The sequence below is a fragment of the Taudactylus pleione genome, unplaced genomic scaffold, assembly GCF_031769625.1.
Source record: "Taudactylus pleione unplaced genomic scaffold, aTauple2 ptg000040l, whole genome shotgun sequence".
Taxonomy (NCBI): domain Eukaryota; kingdom Metazoa; phylum Chordata; class Amphibia; order Anura; family Myobatrachidae; genus Taudactylus; species Taudactylus pleione.
The window spans coordinates 21,452,866-21,473,917 of record NW_028284442.1 but is presented as its reverse complement, the minus strand read 5'-3'; the positions used below and the strand labels follow the sequence as shown (position 1 = coordinate 21,473,917).

Sequence of the window (21,052 nt, the reverse complement as noted above, 5' to 3'; positions counted from 1 at the left end):
TTGCCAGTAGAGATGAGCACCACTGGGGTGACATTTTACACAAAGCACCATATTTGCCTTTCTGCTGAAAGCCATTGGGACCAGATGCAGAGGTGGACGCACTGCCGATGTTGGACAAAGTCGATTTTTTTTGCTACTGTGCAATTGTCTAAGTCACACCGCACATGTGTCCAGATTGTGTCCGTGCAGAGTCACAATTGTAATTTCAGGTGCACAAGGGAGGAGTGTATTGAAATTGTAGTGAGCATTCTTAGCAGAGCCGTAACTAGATTTTTTGGTGCCCTGTGCCAGAGATAGCATTGGTGCCCCCCTATATGTTTTAAATAGGGACATAAGATAGTACACCTGTAAAAAGGGACATGGCCTCATGGGGAAGGGCCAGGGAAGAGATGGGGAGGCCAGGAGAAGAGGAAGCTACAAGTGAGAATGATAATAAACAGGAAAATTAACAGGCCCAAACAGCGCCCCCTGCCCTGCTGTGCCCTGTGCCATGGCACTGGTTGCACTACCTTAGTTACGGCTCTGATTCCTGGGCAGTGACTGGGAGGTGTCTTAGTGCACTCACGGAGATGGTCGTCTTATGGGGGTGTAAGGAGCTTGTTGGTGAAAGTGGATGTGTACACAGATGCTGACTGCTCACACAGGAGGCTATACTTGAACAGAGAAACTGCAGCTGCCATAAGGTTGATGCAAGTTTTGATGGTGCGGCCTATAATGCATTTAAAGACGCACCAATTGGTATTTCAGTGTCTACAGGCGCTGGCAGTGGGCACAGTCCTTGCACATTCGGACGCATGGATGTACACAAGAGAAAGACATTGTAGTAGCATTTGCATGAATTGCCAATAGACGCAGCTGTGTGCACTTCTGCATGAGACTCAGAATCAGGCCCATTGTTCACTGTATTTGTAAATTCACATTTCCTGGAATGATAAGAGATTTGATGGCAAGTAAATTCATTCTGTTGTCGGGTGTTTTTGGTTTAGACATATTACTGCTATTTACATGCAGTAACCTCTTGACAAGTGATTAATACACTTTTCGCGTATATGCAGTAGCAAATAATCACGCAAATGAGCAAACATAAACACTGCATCAACCTCTGAATCAGGCACACTATATCACCTTACATTTAGGTGCCTGTCTCTTTTTGCTGGCAGCTGCTCTCTGGTCCAGTGCACTGATTGAACGATCACATACACAGCAGACTTGGCAGGATAAGCCGGTGCCAAAGGGCATGTGCAGCTACTCCTTTCTGTTCCTTATACTTCATGTTGTGGCCACAACTCCAGTAAAATTGTATTATATACTACTGATATTTTGGTCATGATTAAGCCACTAGTCAGGGATGAGGGGGTTCCGGGCAACTTGCCTAGGACATACAGGGGCTGTTTCAAAGATGGACACTGAGTCTGGTTCTTTTTCCACAGCCATGTCTGTAACGTTATACTAATGCACAGGTGCGCTGAGAGCCGCAGCGGGGCCTGGGTAAAGGGGGCATGGCCTAACTGAGGGAGGCGTGGCTACGCCCTCTTATGATAAAAATAAATAAAAAATTACTTTTGCAGTGGCGCATGGGGAGGGGGACACTGTGAGCCCCTCAGCCTGGCGCAAAGCCAGGGGGGGGCATGATCCATGTGATCAACCCCCCCCACAGGTATAGGAGACTGCTGCAGCTGCTGCTCAGCAGCCACGAGCAGTCTCCCACTACAGCCTAGCACACACAGCGTGTGCTGGGCTGCTGTGAGGTAAGAGGGAGGGGGCAGCACCAGACCCGGGCTCCTCCAGCAGGCCCGGGTAATTAGTACCTGGTCCCCCCCCCTCTCGGCGCCCCTGCTAGTGCAGTGGATGATTTTTGCACATTGAGACGTTCTCTTGCAATCGTGAAAACCCATCTAGCTGAGGAAAGTCATGAGCATTCCTAGGAGGTGACTGGGATCGTGCACCACTAAAATCCACACTCTTTGGTTGCTATGGGCAACAACTCCACTTCTAAAAATCCGCCCTTTAGAAAATATACCCCCTTGCATCTAAATTTGTTCTACATCTCCCTGTGGTAACCATGGGGACGCATGCACAGTTCGACACAGATACAAGCGCAGACTTAAAACATCGGCCAACTGCGTGCGACATCAACACTGCATCCACCTCTGAATGAGGCCCACAGTATGCACAAGGACATTTACAGTTGGTGCTGCCATAGGGAATAGTCCTCAAATAAGTACTTAGTGCCTGCAGACCCCAATCCCTCCAGCACTGCTACATTTTTATTACAACAAAGATAGGAATAGATGGTTGGTAAAAGTTTGTTAAGGTGCGCTCTCTATTGGTGTGGGAATGTGTGGTGTTGGTATGTGTGCAGTGTAATGTGTAACAGAGAGACTGAGGCAGTGGTGTTGGGTCAATAGCTTTATTAGTAGGCACAATGCTGCTATGACAATCAACCCAGGGGTGGGTGGGGTGTAACAGGATGGTAGCACGGGGAGGAAGGTGGGTGGAGCCTTTTAGGGGGCTCCTTACCGTGCGGTTCTGGAACAGCACGTTGTCCCTGCTGGACCTTTGGTCGACAGTCTTATGACCCGGTAAAAGTGTGGTGGAAGTCTCTGGGGGTATGAGTGGGTGGCGGCGTCCTGCACTGGTGCAACTTACCTGCCGGCAGGATGCCTGGGTTGGCGTTGCGATATGGGAGGGTGGTGGTGATGATAGGCAGTCTCTTAGTGTGGCTCTGGTCGCCTGATGTCTGTGCTTGCTGACCGCTTCTGGGTGACTCCGGCTCCTGGTGTGGAGCTAGCCATGGGTGCAATGCTTCTGGCACTCTGCGGTGTAGGCGGTCAGACTGATGGTGTTTGGACCGATGGTGCAGCCGGACCCAGACTGGGTCTGTGGATCAGGTGGCTGTCGGGGGCTGTCGGCAGCGCGGTAGGGTGCCTGCGTGCCATGGGTAGCCTCTGTGTGCCACGTGGGATGGCAGGTCGGCCGGAAAGGATGTGTGTCCAAGGTGGGGGTGCCGCTCACTGATGGTGCTGGCGGCTCCTTGGAACACAATGTGTGATCACTGGAAGTGGGTGCAAGCACGCGGGATGGAGGCCGGGAGTGCTGGGGTCACAAGGTGGGGATGCCGCTCGCCGGAGCTGCTGGCGGCTCCTTGTACCAGGCAGACTCTGGTGCCGGTTGGGCGGAGGTGTGTGCAGGCATGCGGGCGGAGGGCTCCGGATCGGGGATCTGGTGGTGGCGGATCCGGTCTTGATGAGGGCTGTGTAGCGGTGGCTGGGGATGTGTTTGTCTCCAATGCATTTCGGCTATGACTTAATCATGGAGATTACTGATGTGAGGTTTTGTTCTGTCTTTTGAACTCGTGGGTGGGTGGGCGTGTGTGGCGTGATAGAAAATGGGACTCAGATACGTGTTTGAGAAGCGAGTGTGGGAGTGGTTGGGTGGGATGGTGTCTGTGTAGGGAGGCTGGGTGGGGCTGTGAGGTGGACAGCCAATGATAGTGTACGGGGAGTGGCTAGACGGGGAAACGATTGACTGGTGTGAAAAAGGCTGGGGACCATAAGAGTGAGTTAGAAAGGTGACTAAGGAAATGGATGGGGTTGGGGGGGATGAGCGGGCAGCATGGAGGGGTTGTAGGGAGTGTGTTATAGGTTGTGTGCGGAGGTGGGCGTAGTAGGGGATGTGGTGTGTAACGTGTCTCCGCAGTGGATGCCTGGAAGCGTGACGTAATGTCAAACACTTACTGGGTGGTGATAGATTGGGAAATTGCGTGTAACTGTGGCGTGGGTAGGATATGTGGTGTGGTGCAAGTCGTTGTGTGTTGTGAGGGGACAGGGTCCTGGCGGATAAGGGGCGATGGGGCTGGTGGGCGTGGGGGGGTTGATGTGCAGGTGGCGGCCGTGTCTGTTGGGTCCGCGGACACCTGGTGTGTGCAAGCTAAGTGGGAGTGATAAGGTAAGCTGGTGTAGGTAAGCTGGTGTGGGGAAGGGGAAGCTGGGGGGTTAATGTATGTGGGTGGGAGTTGGCTCTGGTGATGGGGGGAGCAGGGGGAAGTGTGTGTGGCAGGCAAGGTTGTGGGATGTGGGGATTGGAGCAGGTAGAGGTGGAGAGGTTTGATAAGAGATGGTGTAGGGTGGATAGGGCTTGGCTGGGTGGTCCGGGGATTATTTGGGTGTAGAGTCTGTATGAGGTGGGCAGTAGGTGTTTGACGGGGTAATGTGGCGGGGTGGTGGGGGGGGCTGAGGGCGTGGTATTGGGGCTGCATATTGTGAGACTGTAGGTGGCGAGGTTATGTGTTGTGTGGTACGTGTGTGTATGTATAGACTGGTTGTCATGGTGTTTGGCTGGCTAGTCGTGCTGTGGGTGTGGTTGATGCAGTGTGGGAGAGGGTTGTGGTGGGATGTTTCTGGGGTGGAGTGTGTAAATAATGGATGGCAGGAAGGAGTATTCGGTACGTGGTGAGGGGGTGGTTACTTGGTGATGACTGACTTGATCTGGTTATCAATGTTCAAACCCTTTGGTGTGAGGGTCTGGAGTGTGACTATCCATTTGAGTTCTTCCTTATTAAGGATTCTCGTGTGGTCCCCCCCTCTCCAATTTTTCTGCATGTGTCTGATCCCTATGAATTGGAGATCTGCGGTGCTGTTTTGGTGATGTTCGAGGAAATGTATTGGTATGTTGTAGCTGTCAGACTTGTTGGTGATGTTTCTGAGATGTTCTTTAATCCTGGTTTGCAGTGGTCTGGTAGTTCTTCCTACGTATTGTTTGCGGCATGGGTTTGATGATGAGGTCACGGTTGTGTTTCAGAGTGTTGAGTGAGGCTAGCTCTTTTGTGGTGAGGTTGTTATTGAGGTGTTTGATGGGGGTGTTGAGTTTGTTGATGTCTTCCATCACTAAGTGCTCAAAGGTGTGTATTAGATGTCCCTTTAGATGGCTCGGGAAGAATTTGGACGGTGGTTTCAATGTGGTGTGTTTGAAATGGTCTGGCGTGGTTTAATGTGTGAGGGGGTTGCCTATGAAGAATTTCTTTAGGGTGAGTTTGCGGACAAATCTATTAAGGTCTAAGTAGGTTTTGAATTTATTAAGTTTGTTATGGGGGGCGAATTTGAGGCCTTTGTTGAGAAGTGTCATGTCGCTCTCTGAAGCGTGTGTCTGCTTAAATTGAAGATACCTTTGGTGTTAACAGGGGTGGTGTGTGAGACGGGGGGGGTTTGGGTTTGGTTGTCTGTCCTCCTCTATATCCTCGTCTCGTTGGTCTAGTTTTCTTTTTAGTCGTGTTGTGCTGATTTGTGTTGATGGTGGGCAGGTGCGGCTGCCTGCCTCCAATTCTAAAAAATGGAGTGCCCATTCGTCCTCTCGGTTGATTGGTGTGGTGTTGGTATCTAAAGGTGCGTGTCTTGTGGTAGATGCAGTGTTATGTTGTTGGACTGTTGGTGTGGGGGTGATGTGTGTTGATCCTCTGTGTGTATTGACCCAACCCTGTTCCAGTGAGTGTCTGGCAAGGTTCTCGTAGTTTTCTGTGTCTGATGGATAGTAAACAAGCACTGGCACCTACTACAAAAGGACGAATTACTCTCAGACCTATTGCCGGCCAAAGGTCATTTACAGGAAAGCACCGAATATACACAACAAGTTAGTCGTCAATCATATCCCCCCACCAACAAGCACATAAACCACAATAGACAGAAGCAATATCAAAGGGGTTTTTTACCACTGCGGGACATGCTCCAACTGCATATGCCTACACTACAGAAGTACTAAATCCACCACATCTTTTACTTCCACACAGATGGGCATTACCTACAAACCAGATCAAGTCAGTCATCACCAAGTAACCACCCCCTCACCACGTACCCAATACTCCTTCCTGCCATCCATTATTTACACACTCCACCCCAGAAACATCCCACCACAACCCCCTCCCACACTGCATCAACCACACCCACAGCACGACTAGCCAGCCAAACACCATGACAACCAGTCTATACATACACACACGTACCACACAACACATAACCTCGCCACCTACAGTCACACAATACGCAGCCCCAATACCACGGCCTCAGCCCCCCCCACCACATTACCCCGTCAAACACCTACTACCCACCCCACACAGACTCTACACCCAAATAATCCCCGGACCACCCAGCCCAGCCCTATCCACCCTACACCATCTCTTATCACACCTCTCCACCTCTACCTGCTCCAATCCCAACATCCCACACCCTTGCCCGCCACACACACTTCCCCCTGCTCCCCCCATCACCAGAGCCAACTCCCACCCACATACATTAACCCCCCCAGCTTCCCCTTCCCCACGCACCTACCTACACCAGCTTAACTTATCACTCCCACTTAGCTTGCACACACCAGGTGTCCGCGGACCCAACAGACATGACCGCCACCTGCACATCAACCCCCCCACGCCCACCAGCCCCATCGCCCCTTATCCGCCAGGACCCTGTCCCCTCACAACACACAACGACTTGCACCACTCCACATATCATATCCTACCCACATCACAGTTACACGCAATTTCCCAATCTGTCACCACCCAGTAAGTGTTTGACATTATGTCACGGTTCCAGGCATCCACTGCGGAGACACGTTACACACCACATCCCCTACTACGCCCACCTCCGCACACAACCTATAACACACTCCCTACAACCCCTCCATGCTGCCCGCTCATCCCCCCCAACCCCATCCATTTCTTTAGTCACCTTTCTAACTCACTCTTATGGTCCCCAGCCTTTTTCACACCAGTCAATCGTTTCCCCGTCTGGCCACTCCCTGCACACTGGCCCTGATTCAGAGCCGGACGCTCTGACAGAGCGCTCGCTCTGAATCAGGGCCGTCCCTGCTCCTTTTTGGAGCGGCCTCCTAGCCGCTCACATAGCTGTGGGTGACCACCCACAGCTACAGCAAGTGGCCAAAATGATGGTCACGATGGTCAAGACCATTGCGACCATCGGGCTTGCAACAAGACCCTGCGGTAGGGTCTCACTGCCGCAAGCCCAGGAGTGCTTTTGGCTCTATGAGAGCCAAAAGCACTCCCACTGACATCACTAGTGATGTCAGTGGGGCCGGCCCCAGATGGTAGGCGTTCCCATGGGAACGCCTCCGTCTGGGCAGCCACGCCCCCGGCACGCCCACCAAAGGGGGCGTGCTGTCAATCAACATCGACAGCATGCCCCCTTTGGTGCGAGACCCATAACGACGGCTTGGCCGTCGTTATTCGGGTCTCGCGCATGCGCACGATGGACCCAGGTCCGTCGTGCGCATGCGCAATGGGCCAACATCGACCCACTTGCGAGCGCTCAGCGGTCGCGAGCGGGTCTGAATCAGGCCCACTATCCATTGGCTGTCCACCTCACAGCCCCACCCGGCCTCCCTACACAGACACCATCCCGCCCAACCACTCCCACACTCGCTTCACAAACACGTATCTGATTCCCATTGGCTATCACGCCACACACGCCCACCCACGAGTTCAAAATACAGAACCAAACCTCACATCAGTAATCTTCATGATTAAGGCATAGCCGAAATGTGTTGGAGACAAACACCATCCCCAGCCACCTCTACACAGCCCTAATCAAGACCAGATCCGCCACCACCAGATCCCCGATCCGGAGCCCTCCGCCCCTGTGCCTGCACGCACCTCCGCCCAGCCGGCACCAGAATCTGCCTGGTACAAGGAGCCGCCAGCACCTCCGGCGAGCGGCATCCCCACCTTGTGACCCCAGCACTCCCGGCCTCCATCCCGCAGGCTTGCGCCCACTTCCGGTAACCACACATAGTGTTCCAAGGACCCGCCAGCACCATCAGTGAGCGGCACCCCCACCTTGGACACACATCCCTTCCGGCCGTCCCGCCATCCCACGCGGCACACAGAGGCTACCCACGGCACGCAGGCACCCTACCGCACCGCCGACATCTCGCGACAGCCACCAGCCTCCCGATCCACAGACCCAGTCTGGGTCCGGCTGCACCACCGGTCCAAACACCATCAGTCTGACCGCCTACACCGCGGAGTGCCAGAAGCATTGCACCCACGGCTAGCTCCACACCAGGAGCCGGAGTCACCCAGAAGCGGTCAGCAAGCACAGACATCAGGCAACCAGAGCCACACTAAGAGACTGCCTATCATCACCACCACCCTCCCATATCGCAACGCCAACCCAGGCATCCTACCTGCAGGTAAGTTAAACCAGTGCGGGACGCCGCCACCCACTCATACCCCCAAAGACTTCCACCACACTTTTGCCGGGTCATAAGACTGTCGACCAAAGGTCCAGCAGTGACAACGTGCTGTTCCAGAACCGCACGGTAAGGAGCCCCCTAAAAGGGTCCACCCACCTTCCCCCCTGTGCTACCATCCTGTTCCACCCCACCCACCCCTGGGTCGATTGTCATAGCAGCATTGTGCCTACTAATAAAGTTATTGACCCAACACCACTGCCTCAGTCTCCCTGTTACACATTACACTGCACACATACCAACACCACACATTCCCACACCAATAGAGAGCGCACCTTAGCAAACCTTTACCAGTCCTAATCTCAGGTAGGAACAGGTACTCCTACCTTAGGTGCAGCACTCTCACACTCCCCACCCCCAGCACTTCAGATACATGGACATAACCATACCCAGACGACTTTCCCCCTAGTCTCCTCCACCTCCACCCCCCCCTCCTCTCCCTGCAGAAACACCATTGAGCGCGGTTCATCCACCTTTCACAGGAATAGATGGTTGTTAAAGAACAAGAAAAAGAAAAACAGTAAATTGAAAGGGAAAAAAACAAGTGCATTTAACAGAAATTTTACATAAAAGCATTTGTCATTTGAAATGAACGCTAACAAGGATGCAGCTTTAACTCTTACCTCACCATAGGATCTGAATTTGTATTTGGTCCAATAGCTGCTATTGAGCTTGTGTAGAGCAGGTAGGGGACCCCCATGGCCAGACAGGCTTTAAGAACATTTTCTGTCCCTATGCAGAAAACATAATATTATTTAAGCTTGGTTTTGATGGCAATGGGCCTGATTCAGGTCCGCACGCATTCTGATATTTCCACTTTGAGCGATTGTTAGTTATTGTGCAGGAGTGAAAGCTGTGATTGTTTTGCAATCACACACACACACACAGAGTACTTACTCGCACAATGAGTGACAGGTGGTCAGCGTTTGGGGGAGGTAACGGGGGTTGTTAGATAATTGCTGGCATGTCGGACCATTAAACACTGTTTTCAGGGTGTGCATAAATTAGCCACTGTGTCCTTGCTCGCAGCAGGAGAACCCTCTGTGTGTCTGGAGACCCGATATGCCTGCTGCAACTTATACTTACTCAGAAGGCTGATGGCACTAGATCTGCGTTCAATGTTTTCGATGGTTTTGGTTTTGTGCATGAGCGGCGGATGTGAGATGCTGTCTGTGTGTGTCTCTAAACACTGGACGGCGGGTGAGTCATTACCAGATTTTCACAATTGTGATCCGTGGGATATCGTAGCTGCGATGGCATTTGCGCGTGTATCTGAATCAAGCCCAATATACATAAATACATAATATACATAATATACATAAATACACATATCAGTTAGTTGACCAGCCCAATAAAATGTATTTTCCTTCAGAAAATCTCTGTCCTGCTAGGTGTCTCCATCCCGACAGCCATCTCTCCCACTGGGAAACTAATGTAAGTGGAAGATGGGTTGGGTGAATGCTTATAAGTTATTGTGTTTTGCTGTTGTTTTTCCTCCTCATGTATTATCTTTGTAAGTATAAACCTAGGGCTGCAAAATTAGTGTATTTTACTCAAACATAGAGTATATGCAAGTAAATGTGCAAATGTGAGTATAGCATGATGATATGGTGATACACTAGTCATGATCGTCATTTTTATGATGATGACTGTTGTTGCAATGTAGATTTAAAAATCCTCTGCCCTCTCCTTCCCTGAGTGGGCAAATGAATGTGGAGCATACTCACAGAGGTAAATGGGAACACCATTCCTGGAAATGAGTACAAAAGTCCTGGCTATGAGAATAACAGCACGGTCACGCTTTGGCAGGGTGCAGCTGATAAACTTTTTATAGAATCCAACAGTGTCAGTTATCTGGCATGGGGAGCACTTCACAAAGATCATAGCTAAGTACATCCAATTCTGTATTTACACAGGCTGCACTACCTGGTGTGCACCTGTGCAGAGCCTCCACCTTCACCACTTCCCCTCCATTCTCCTCCGCATGGCTTCCTTTACAGAGTCCCGAACTAGGCTTTATTTCAGAACTTCAATGTAAGTAGGGTTTCCTCCACACTTTCACTGCCCCCCGTCTCATTACATCACCCCCTCATATTTGTCCCATTTTCTGTCTATGTCTCTGCTGCCCCTCTGGGTCTGTCACCATCTTCATGTGATATCCCTGGCATAAAATCCTATGGACGTTGTAGTGCTGGATGCTTACACTGGTGACACTATGGAGCGTAGGAGAGACATGCCGGTAAAAGGTAAGAGACTTTGTAGTTGAAAATACACAGTGGAGATTGACATATGCAGAGGATCGGAGCTTGAAAGTGGGCTGAGGTGCCGCAGGTCTGAATGAGAGGACTGGGTAAGTGATGATGTTGAAGTGGTGCCAAGTGCCAGGGCCACCGAGTACCCACTGAATAGAGTGTTGGGGACTGCAGCAGGATCCATAGAGGCTGACAGTGAGTTGGGCTGAGCAAGGGAGACGGCTTTATTGTAAGTGAGATACAATCTAAAAGTGATACATATGCTGACAGTGTGATACATGTGCTGACTGAGGGCCTGATTCAGACCCGCTCGCGAGCGCTGAGTGCTCGCAAGCAGGTCGATGGTGCCCTAGTGTGCATGCGCACGACAGAGGGAGCTCCGTCGTGCGCATGCGCGAGACCCGCATAGTGACGGCCAACCCGTCGTTATGGGTCTCTCACCAAAGGGGGCGTGCTGTCGATGGTGAGTGACAGCACGCCCCATTTGGTGGGCGTGCCAGGGGCGTTGCTGCCCAGACGGAGGCGTTCCCATGGGAACGCCTACCGTCTGGGGCCGGCCCCACTGACATCACTATCAGAGCCAAAAGCACTCCTGGGCTTGCGGCAGCGAGACCCTACCGCAGGGTCTCGTCGCAAGCCCGATGGTCGCGATAGTCTTGACCATTGCGACCATCTTTTTGGTCGCTCACATAAGCTGTGGGTGGTAACCCACAGCTATGCGAGCGGCCAGGAGGCCGCTCCAATTTTAAGTAGGAGGACCCTAATTCAGAGCGAGCGCTCTGGTCAGAGCGTCCGGCTCTGAATCAGGCCCTGAGTTATGCTGAAGCCAAATGACTGAGGGACTGATTTATCACAGATCGCAATTGCAACCGCGTACGCAGATCAGCCGATGGTGCATACTGCACATGCGTATGCACCGCAGTGCCCGTGCGCAGGACAGCATTGTGATCGTACTGTGATCACGCACACAGATAGAAAGCCATCACAGAGTGAGTGACGGGACATCAGCGTTTGGGATTGGTGACGGGGGAGTGGTCGGTGAAACGCAGGCGTGCCTGTCCTTTTGAACACTGTTGCATGGGCGTGCATAAATTAGCCACTGCGACGGCATACGCAGATTGAGTACTCATTGCGTGCGACGAGACTTGCAATTTCTGAGACAGTTCAGAGCTGCTGTAATTCTGCGTTAGAGTCTGATGTTACTAATGTAAATGCAGGACTGCGAGGTCTTAATGATGTAAGAAAGCGGTAGTAGGCGTCTCTATGCTGGCTGAGCGGTTGCAAACAATGTTTTTGCAGCAGAACTGCGTGCATAATCGCAGCTGCGATCGCAATAGCGATCCGTGCTGAATCAGACCTGAGTTTGCTAATCTGTGAAGAGAAAGACTTTTATAAAGACAAGTGCACTAAGGACTGATATAATTATTACCAAGAGATGAAAATAATTGTGCTAATAAAGAATGTGCTTTACAGTATATACATTATTACTGGAGAGCTGTATCTGTTGTTTTCTCTGAATCAAGGATGATCAAGCATTAGATGATAACTTTACCTAACAATGTCTATTGTGGATTCCCTATTGATATTTAAATACATGTATGTAACAGGACAATGACCACCTAAATAAGAGAGAATTCTGTGTTCATATACAAGTAAATGACTGATCATTGTGGGGTATTTATAGTCTGTTGTGTGATAATATATTTTGCTATTTTATTATAAGTGCTTATGTGAATGACCCTAATCAAATTCAGAGTATAACATGTTGAAGTAATTGAACAATTGCATTTTGTATTTAGTAATAGCCAAGAGGTGCTGCAGCATCTAAAGTTAACAGTGTGTTTAATGGAGAGAGAAACTCAGGGCCTGATTCAGAGCAACTCGTAAGCGGCAGCTCGTTCGCTCCGAGCGATGTTTGCCCAACTGCGCATGCGTACGGATCGTTATACGCATGCGCGAAGCAGTCAGTGCGGCCGAAATTCATGTGCTCGCAAAATAGCGAATGCCTGCTAATTTGAGTGACAGGATGAGGCGTATGTGGGTGGTAACAGGGGAAGGTGCTTGAAAGCGGGGAGTGGAGATCCGATCGCAGGCATGCTTAAAGGTCAAAACGGGCGTTTTATGGGTGTGCATAATTAATACAGCAGCGTCATTGACCACGTCACTGGGTTATTTTTTAGCCAGAACTGCACGCAAAATTGAGGTAGCAAAAACCAACCACAAGAATAGCGAGCAGTTCATACCCTGTTCGATGTACTCGATTAATCTAATAAATAGCGGACATGACGTAGGATGCGAGCGGCCAGGGGGCGTAGTTTCCCAAAAAACGACCGCAAGTTTTGTTCACTCGTTCAGACCTACAGGCGTGAACAGACCGCAAACAGCGAACGGTTCATTTGAATAGCCACCCCTATTTTCTGGACGAGCGAGCGCTTATTGCGTCCGGCTCTGAATCAGGCCCATAGTTTGTTGGTTACTCATTACAATATTGATAAGGGAAATAATTATAAGGGAATTAATGCATAGTTTTGCCATCTCATTTCTCCGGTATTGATTGTCCTTTTACTCCCCTTTAATGCTAGGTTGTCACTTTAACTCATTTTCCTACGTGTAGGTCTAGCCTCTCTGCTACAGCCTGAGAAGGACAAGCTTGTGGAGTTGCTGCTAAAGAGAGAAAAGGGAAGATCCACTGGAGCTGCTGACTCTACTGCAAGGTACTATGACCTAACTTATCTGGGCCCACACCAATACCCAGAATAGCACATTTACTTTATTTGTTCTGTCACTAAACTGTATGTGTATTGTCTCCCCTTTCCATCTGTTCCCCCTCCTTTTTCTCCCATCTGTCCACTTACCCCACACTTCTGCCCCATCTTCTACTTCTCCCTTTTGAAGTGGGTGACAGAATTATAAAAGCAGATAGTTTTATTTTTAAGTGGCCTAATATTAGAGTCTCAAGTGGTAACAAGATTGTTAAAAAAATATTTAAACTCAATTTCACTCAAATCACACAATCCCTAAAGTTTATGGGGCCCCAGGCAGCCCACAGACCACCGGACATTCCTTAAACTTTCCATTTCACAACAGTGTGTGAGCACATGGAATTCATGGCTATCATATTGATGTTCTGAGTTGCTCCCACACTTCCCTAATGTGTGTTCCTCAGGGGTGCCATTTTCTTATTTGCCATCAACCCTAGTTACACCTATGCTTGGCAGCAATAAAAGTACCAGGACCTAGTCCTGACCTGTCCCTATCCTCAGTCCAAAAACACTTATAGTCTTATCCCTTAGAGCTCCCCCTTCCCACTCACTCATCTCTTTTTATGTTATGTGAAGAAATTTGAAACCTAATGTTTGAGGGAAGCCGATAAGAGGAGTCATGTACTTATCTTATTAGCATATTATACTGCCAGCAGTAAGGGTTCAGGGGAATATCTGCAGGTAACGAATGAGAATATAAAGCATACATATAAATAGTATTAGTTTCCCTTTAAACTCACCTCCAACATTTATAGCTTCCAGTTTCTTTAAAGGAAATATGTCCAAATAGTCCACAAGGGCAGCAGTGTGTATGACAACATGGACGCCTTTGACAGCTGCCAGAATCTGGTTAAAACTGGTGATATCTCCTTTAATAAAAGTTATAGTGGTAGAAGCTAAAGATACAAAAGAAAGAAAATGAGCATGTTTGCCAGTGTTGCCCCTATACCGTACACATTAACAGTCCCTATTGGTGGTACTTATAGGGTAGAGCTAACAAAGTGGGGTTAGGGCAGAGCAGGGGACTAAGGTGTGTGACCGGCTTAGTCCCAATTTTGGACTTTGAATACACAACCTAACCCTCCCATGTGGTATTCCTTTCAGCACAGCATAGACTATTGGGCTCATTCACAGTTGGATGAAAGTCCATCTTTTTGGAGTAAAAGCAGCAATTATGTGGACCCATACATCTGTATTAAGGTATTTTCATAAACCCTGACATAAGTCTCCTTACACCTGGAGAACCAGAAAGTGGGAAGGAAATGTTGTGCATAGGCAGAATACAGTAACACACTGTTATTGCAAACCAATTAGAGGTGGTTGCATCTGCAGATATGCTTAATAAATAGCAGGCGTTCTTCTTGTGGCTACTCCACCCCCGGAGCAAAGATCATGAACTTCATTGTATCAATGAGTATAAAATGTATCATGGAAACTCATTGATACAAGGAAGTTCAATGAGACTCTACATGTGTTCTCTAGCTGCAACTGACCAATCTCCAATTTCTTTGCGGAACTGATTCCCCTATGGTATTCAGCCCTGCACTAAACAAGTTGCGTCTGTGTCCCACTATGACAATAGGGCCACACAGTGTGTGTCATAGCATGGTGCTGTCTGTGTTTATTGCGGTAGACCTCTTACTATTTGTCCCCTTACATCTGTAGGGACCTAGGCAATGAGAGATACAGGTTTTTCAATTAAGAAGATTTTTTTTCCTTTTTATTTAGTCATTATCATCAAGTTGATGATGTGCGGCAGCTCTTTCCCGTGGCCGTTTCATGATAAGCTTATTGCGTATGCTGATGCACATTAAACCTATCTTAAAGCAGACATATTCAACATTCAGCCCTATTTTGAATTTCACGTATCTTAAGATAATAATAATAATCATTTAAATGATAGAGGTTATGACATGAAATACACCACTACTTTCTGTTTTCATGTCACTGTATGCAATTTGTCTATAAAGGAAAACTTTGTTGTATTAATAATTTTTTTATTTTGATTTAATGTAGGTGCCAGGATGACTATTGGTGGAGTGAATGAAGTGGAACAACTACACAGGAAAGGAATGGAGAATGGCAGAATATGATATCAGGTATGAAGAACAGATACAAGATTTCCACCTTCTCTGCATCAGCTCCAAAAATAGTGACTGTCAAAAAGGTGCAGATAAAGGAAATATAATTTGTATACAAGAAACTGATGATTATAATCCATAATAATATTATGCTTCTGGTTTATACTGTAGTCTGCCATTTGTTTACTTTTGGCAGCTACTTACATATTTGCCAGCAGTACTCAGGGCCGCCAAGAGCCAAGGCGGGCCCCGGTAATAGGGGTGTGGCCTAATCTTGGGAGGCGTGGCCACGCTCCCTTGGCGAAAAAAAATAAAATAAAAAAGATTTGCAGCGCCGCGAAGCGGGGCACTCTGAGCCCCCTCAGCCCGGCGCAAAGCCAGCGGGGGCGCGATCAGTGTGATCGCTCCCCCGCACAGGCATAGGAGGCTGCTGTGGCTGCTGCTCAGCAGCCACGAGCAGTCTCCAACTGCAGCTCAGCACACGCTGTGTGCTGGGCTGCTGTGAGGGAGGGGGGGGCGGCGTCGGACCCGGGCCCCTGCCGGGCCCCTCAGGAAGGGGCCCCCGCCCGCTCCCCCCATCTCGGCGCCCCTGGCAGTACTAGAACCCCCAGTAAAATCCACAACCCTCAGTGAGCTAGTAAATCCCTGCTCTGGCTTCACTGGCAGTTGGTTCCCATTGGAAGCGCTCCCTGCTAATCACACACAGGACATGCAGTTCTAGGGGGCGGTGTTTTCTCCCCTGGGACTCCCAGTCCGTGCTGCGATTATCAGAGAGAGTTCTTCCAATAGAAAGCCACTCCTCTGCCTTTCCGACAGCACTACTCTTCTTCTAGGGTCAAATGCAGTGCCTATAAGCCAGTGTTTATGCGCATGTGCTAAGTCCCACTGCTGCTTGTGTGCATGCGCCAGTCCTGGTGCTTGTCAGATCCATTGTGCTGGCACCAGGACTGGCTCTGTACTGCAGCAAAGGCAGCGCCCCTTACTCAGGAGGTTAGGAGCCACCACTGTTTACCTGTGCTCCAATGTTTCATGGATTCGTTTTCACTGATGTCAAAAATGATCACCTCCTTCACATAATTTTCTTTCACCAAAAGCTGCACTATATGTTCCCCAATTAAACCGCATCCACCTGTGACCAGGTACACCAGATTCTTTGCCATATTAATAAAATGTGTGGGAACTATGGAAAGACAGAGACAAAATAACACAATAAATTAAGCCAATGTAGTGAGATAACATTCCTTAAAGAAGACACGGGACCTGTTAGTTACTTTCTGAAAGTTTCCATAAAGGGTTTTGTCACAGTGTGATTATGGCACATTGGGCCTGATTCATTACGGATTACGCACGCAATTGTCCGATTGTTGTGATCTGTGCATACGTAAGCATCGCAGTGCGCGAACTAGCCATTGCGATTGGGACTGTGATCGCAGAGACTACGCAGACCCATCACAGAGTGATTGACATGAAGTGCCGTTTGGGGGTGGTGATGGGAGAGTGCAGGCGTGCCAGTTTGTTCGAACACTGTTGCAGGGGCATGCATAAATTAGGCACTGTGATTCCATACGCAGCTCGAGCACTCAGTACGTGCGATGAGGCTAGCAATTCCTGAGTAAGGTCAGAGCTTGTGCAAGTGTGCATGAGGCTGCGATGGTTTTCCAGTCTTGCTAAAGATTATGTATGTGTGTAAGGTAAGGTGGGCATCCTTTTGGGATCAGTATGAAATACCGCCGGACCCACATCCGGCAGATCAAATCCCTTATGTGCAGCTCTGCAATTCCGTCCATCTCTGAATCAGGCCCTTTGGCCAGTATTGGTGAAAACAATATTGTGCGCTGTCAGGTGGTCAAACTTGACTGCAAATGACTGTAAATGAATGTTATTGGTGTTAAACGGGTCCAAATGACATGATTTTACCTGTTTTTCAATTTTTTAATAAATAAGATCCCGAACCAAAACACTTGAGGGTGGATTTTTCAAATCCAAAACCAAAACACGACGATGATATGGAACCAAAACCAAAATATGGGGTTCTGTGCACATTTTTAAAATCAATCCTCTGCCTATTAGGACTGTAAACGTTTGCTTATGAACTTATGAACAGCTGGCAGAGTTTGGTATTCGAAGAATTGTCTTAAAAAATATTTAATAAATAACGATTTCTTCGGCCACTTACATTGTCAGTTAGGGATATCCAGTTGCAAAACAATTAAATGCATTCAGACAGTTTCACCTAAAGCCACCGATTGTAAATAACCTCGGCTGTGGTAGAAGGTCATTTTTCGTTTTATCGTTAAACAGTAAAAAGTAAAACTGATGAATAATAAAATATATTTGTGCAGTCAGATTACAATTCTATACTCTATATTTACACATAAATACAATATATTTGTTATTCCCAAGGAAATGTTTGTCTATGGAAATGCCTGAATACTGACTGACTCAGCTCATCAATATTACTGTACTCTGTGGTCTTTATATGTCAGTATTTATTTAAGTGGAATATTTAAAAATGCTAAATGATAACTATAGCTATATTGAGTAAACATTCATGGATTAGCAGTGCATCAAGGTCACCTCAAGCTGATACCCATGAGCAATGTGTCCCTTAAATATTGGTAATTGCAGTATGTGTTACTGTCTCTCTAATGCGGGCCATACATGGTGCAATAGGCACCTTGCGACGCGATGGGGGATCCGACGTCTGACATATCGGGTGGTCCCCACATGATGCAATCGGGTGGCCGACCGTCTGATATGCCGCCACCCCCTCCCCTACCCGCATAGCGCTGCATGAGATCGCACATCGCATCCCCTGATCAACTAAACCTGCAGTAAGATCAGGGGGTGCGATGTATGACCCCACGGGTGCGTGCTCAGTCCGACATCAGGGCCATACACGGTGCGATATAGCAGCCAAATCGTGCCAATCTGTCGGATCTGCTGCTTTATCGCACCGTGTAGGGCCCTGATGTCGGACTGAGTGCTGCAGTGCAATTCATATAAGATGCATGATATACTGTACGTGTGATTGTCTTACCTTTCACCAAGCAGCTGTTTGCTGTGTTGGGCTGGTATAGTATATTTCACAGCTAAGATGTTCGCTGAATTTACTGCAGTTCAAAGGTAAATTCCTTCACAAGTTTGTATGTTATGCACCTTCAAACCTGCTGGGCAGCAAACCTGTGCTGTATTATTCCTTGCTGACAGCTATCCTGATTTTGCTTCTGTCTTCATTGAATTGTATGTTTCTTATTAATACTAGAGACACTGCGAGACACTTTCTTGTATGCTCTGCGAGGCACTTTCTTGTATGCTCTGCGAGACACTTTCTTGTATGCTCTGCGAGACACTTTCTTGTATGCTCTGTGAGACACTTTCTTGTATGCTCTGCGAGACACTTTCTTGTATGCTCTGCAAGACACTTCCTTGTATGCTCTGCGAGACACTTTCTTGTATGCTCTTCGAGACACTTTCTTGTATGCTCTGCAAGACACTTCCTTGTAGGCTCTGCGAGACACTTTCTTGTATGCTCTGCGAGACACTTTCTTGTATGCTCTTCGAGACACTTTCTTGTATGCTCTGCGAGACACTTTCTTGTATGCTCTGCCAGACACTTTCTTGTAGGCTCTGCGAGACACTTTCTTGTATGCTCTGCGAGACACTTTCTTGTATGCTCTGCGAGACACTTTCTTGTATGCTCTGCAAGACACTTTCTTGTAGGCTCTGCGAGACACTTTCTTGTAGGCTCTGCGAGACACTTTCTTGTATGCTCTGCGAGACACTTTCTTGTATGCTCTACGAGACACTTTCTTGTATGCTCTGCAAGACACTTTCTTGTATGCTCTTGCTCTTTAGCTGAAAGCCATTAGGTATATGACACTATATAATTCTTTGCTGCCTACTTGTGTAAATAGGTGATTTTCCCGTGACACCCTTATGGAGCATATATTGAACTATAGCATACAATGAAAACTAACTCTAACTAATTCTGCTCTATCACAACCATTATGAATGTCTGCACATAAATGGCCCTAGTCACAGTCAGTCACATCGGGAATTATAAAAATCCCATCCGCATTTTTTCAGCCGATTAAGCCGCATACGTAAACATCGAGCTGCGATTCCTACCCCTTGTTTGCGTCTCGCTTCCCTTGTCGAACCTGGCTGAGATGAGAGTGGGTTGTGGATTGAGGTGTGGTTTCTGTGTGCATTCACAAAATGTATAACATAACAGTACACAATACAATCGCTGTGCAGTTACCAGCCAGGCTGAGCAGGTAATAAGTACCCGAGCGGATGGATCCTCTAACATATGAATAGTAGAAATACTGTACTTACATAGGAATTTGTATTTCTTTTAATGATACTTTTGAATATATTTGCAGGCTTCTCAATCCCCAATTGGGTATCAATCACTATTTATATGAGCAAAATGAGTGTGTATTGCAGATTAGAATCACTTTTATTATCAGTTTTGGAGGTTTTGCTGAAATATTTGTGTTTTCATAATTTGCGTCAAATCATACGCAGTCATTGCTGCCAACTTTACACTTACCAAGGTCAGACTTAGAATACACGCAACCAAAACCCCTTTAGAGGGATGAATTAGCAATTGCACGCCCACACATTGCCCTTGCTGTACTTTCGCTATGACTGCATACGCACTGCGATCAAACTCACCCCACTTCCCGTGACTCCTTGCCCATGCCAACATTTGTTTCATAGCAAAAAAAAAGTATTTGTTATTAAGGGGTCTATTTACTAAGCAGTGTTAGGAGACAGTGTGAAAAGTGATAAGAAAGTGATAAGGTGCCAGCCAATCAGCTCCCAACTGTCATCTCACAGGCTCTGTTTGAAAAATGACAGTTGGGAGCTGATTGGCTGGCACCTTATCATTTTCTTATCACTTTTCACTCTGTTTCCTAACACTGCTTAATTTAATAGACCCCTAAGCCTGATTTAAATAGAAACCTTCTATGATACATATAGCAAATACAAGTTTCTTCTCCTTTGTGAAAGTAGCACAATAATTAATAATTATTTTTAAAATTAATACGATAAATAATATATGCACGTTTTTCTAGGATCATACCGGATTTGGATTCTGTGTTCCGGTATCCCAATGAACAGTCTTTGGGACGCCCAAACATCCCGGTTGCATTGGAGGGCAGCTGCTGTCATTGAGAATGGAAGAGGCTGTATTGGAGCATAAGATGCTCCTGCATTGCCTGATGGTTCCCGGCACCCAGACACAATGTCCAGGCATGCCCCCCCAAAAAAACACATTCACCAGTGAAGACAAAGCCTACAGCAGCCTGGAGCTGGAAGCAACCAGCATTCTTTCAAAGACATGCAGACAAGAGTGGATTTGCTGTAGGGCTCACCTGTCTACAGGACAGGACCCAGCCACATACCTCCTGTCAGGGAAAGCGGGGTGCAGCAGCACCAATACTCCTACCTACCAACCAGAGACCCTAACCTGCAGACCAGCTACATTGAGGGAGTGGGTAGAGAGTTTACAAATGCTCTCTCCATTACACTGCAGCACACATCCCACACCGGCTGTATCCTCCCACAGCTAGACTCGCCGGTCAACAGGGCATCACAGAATACTTTTGAGCACACCAGCTCCAGTACCGTGGACTGTGAATATTACACCGCTGGGCACCTGTCAGTAAGTACTTATTAACTGCAAGCT

General features: G+C 48.1%; 1 protein-coding gene across 1 annotated transcript in view; it reads right to left on the bottom strand.

Moving 5' to 3' along the window:
• LOC148538416 (3 beta-hydroxysteroid dehydrogenase type 7-like) overlaps nt 1-16,511 on the bottom strand; it is a 79,719-nt gene extending 63,208 nt beyond the window's left edge. Inside the window, exons 1-3 of the mRNA XM_088455530.1 lie at nt 16,364-16,511; nt 14,011-14,166; nt 8,880-8,988 (exon numbers count right to left, since the gene is read on the bottom strand). Coding sequence (XP_088311656.1) covers nt 8,880-8,988; nt 14,011-14,166; nt 16,364-16,511 — 413 coding nt within the window. The remainder of the gene's footprint in view (nt 1-8,879; nt 8,989-14,010; nt 14,167-16,363) is intronic.
• Between the last annotated feature and the right edge of the window lie 4,541 nt (nt 16,512-21,052).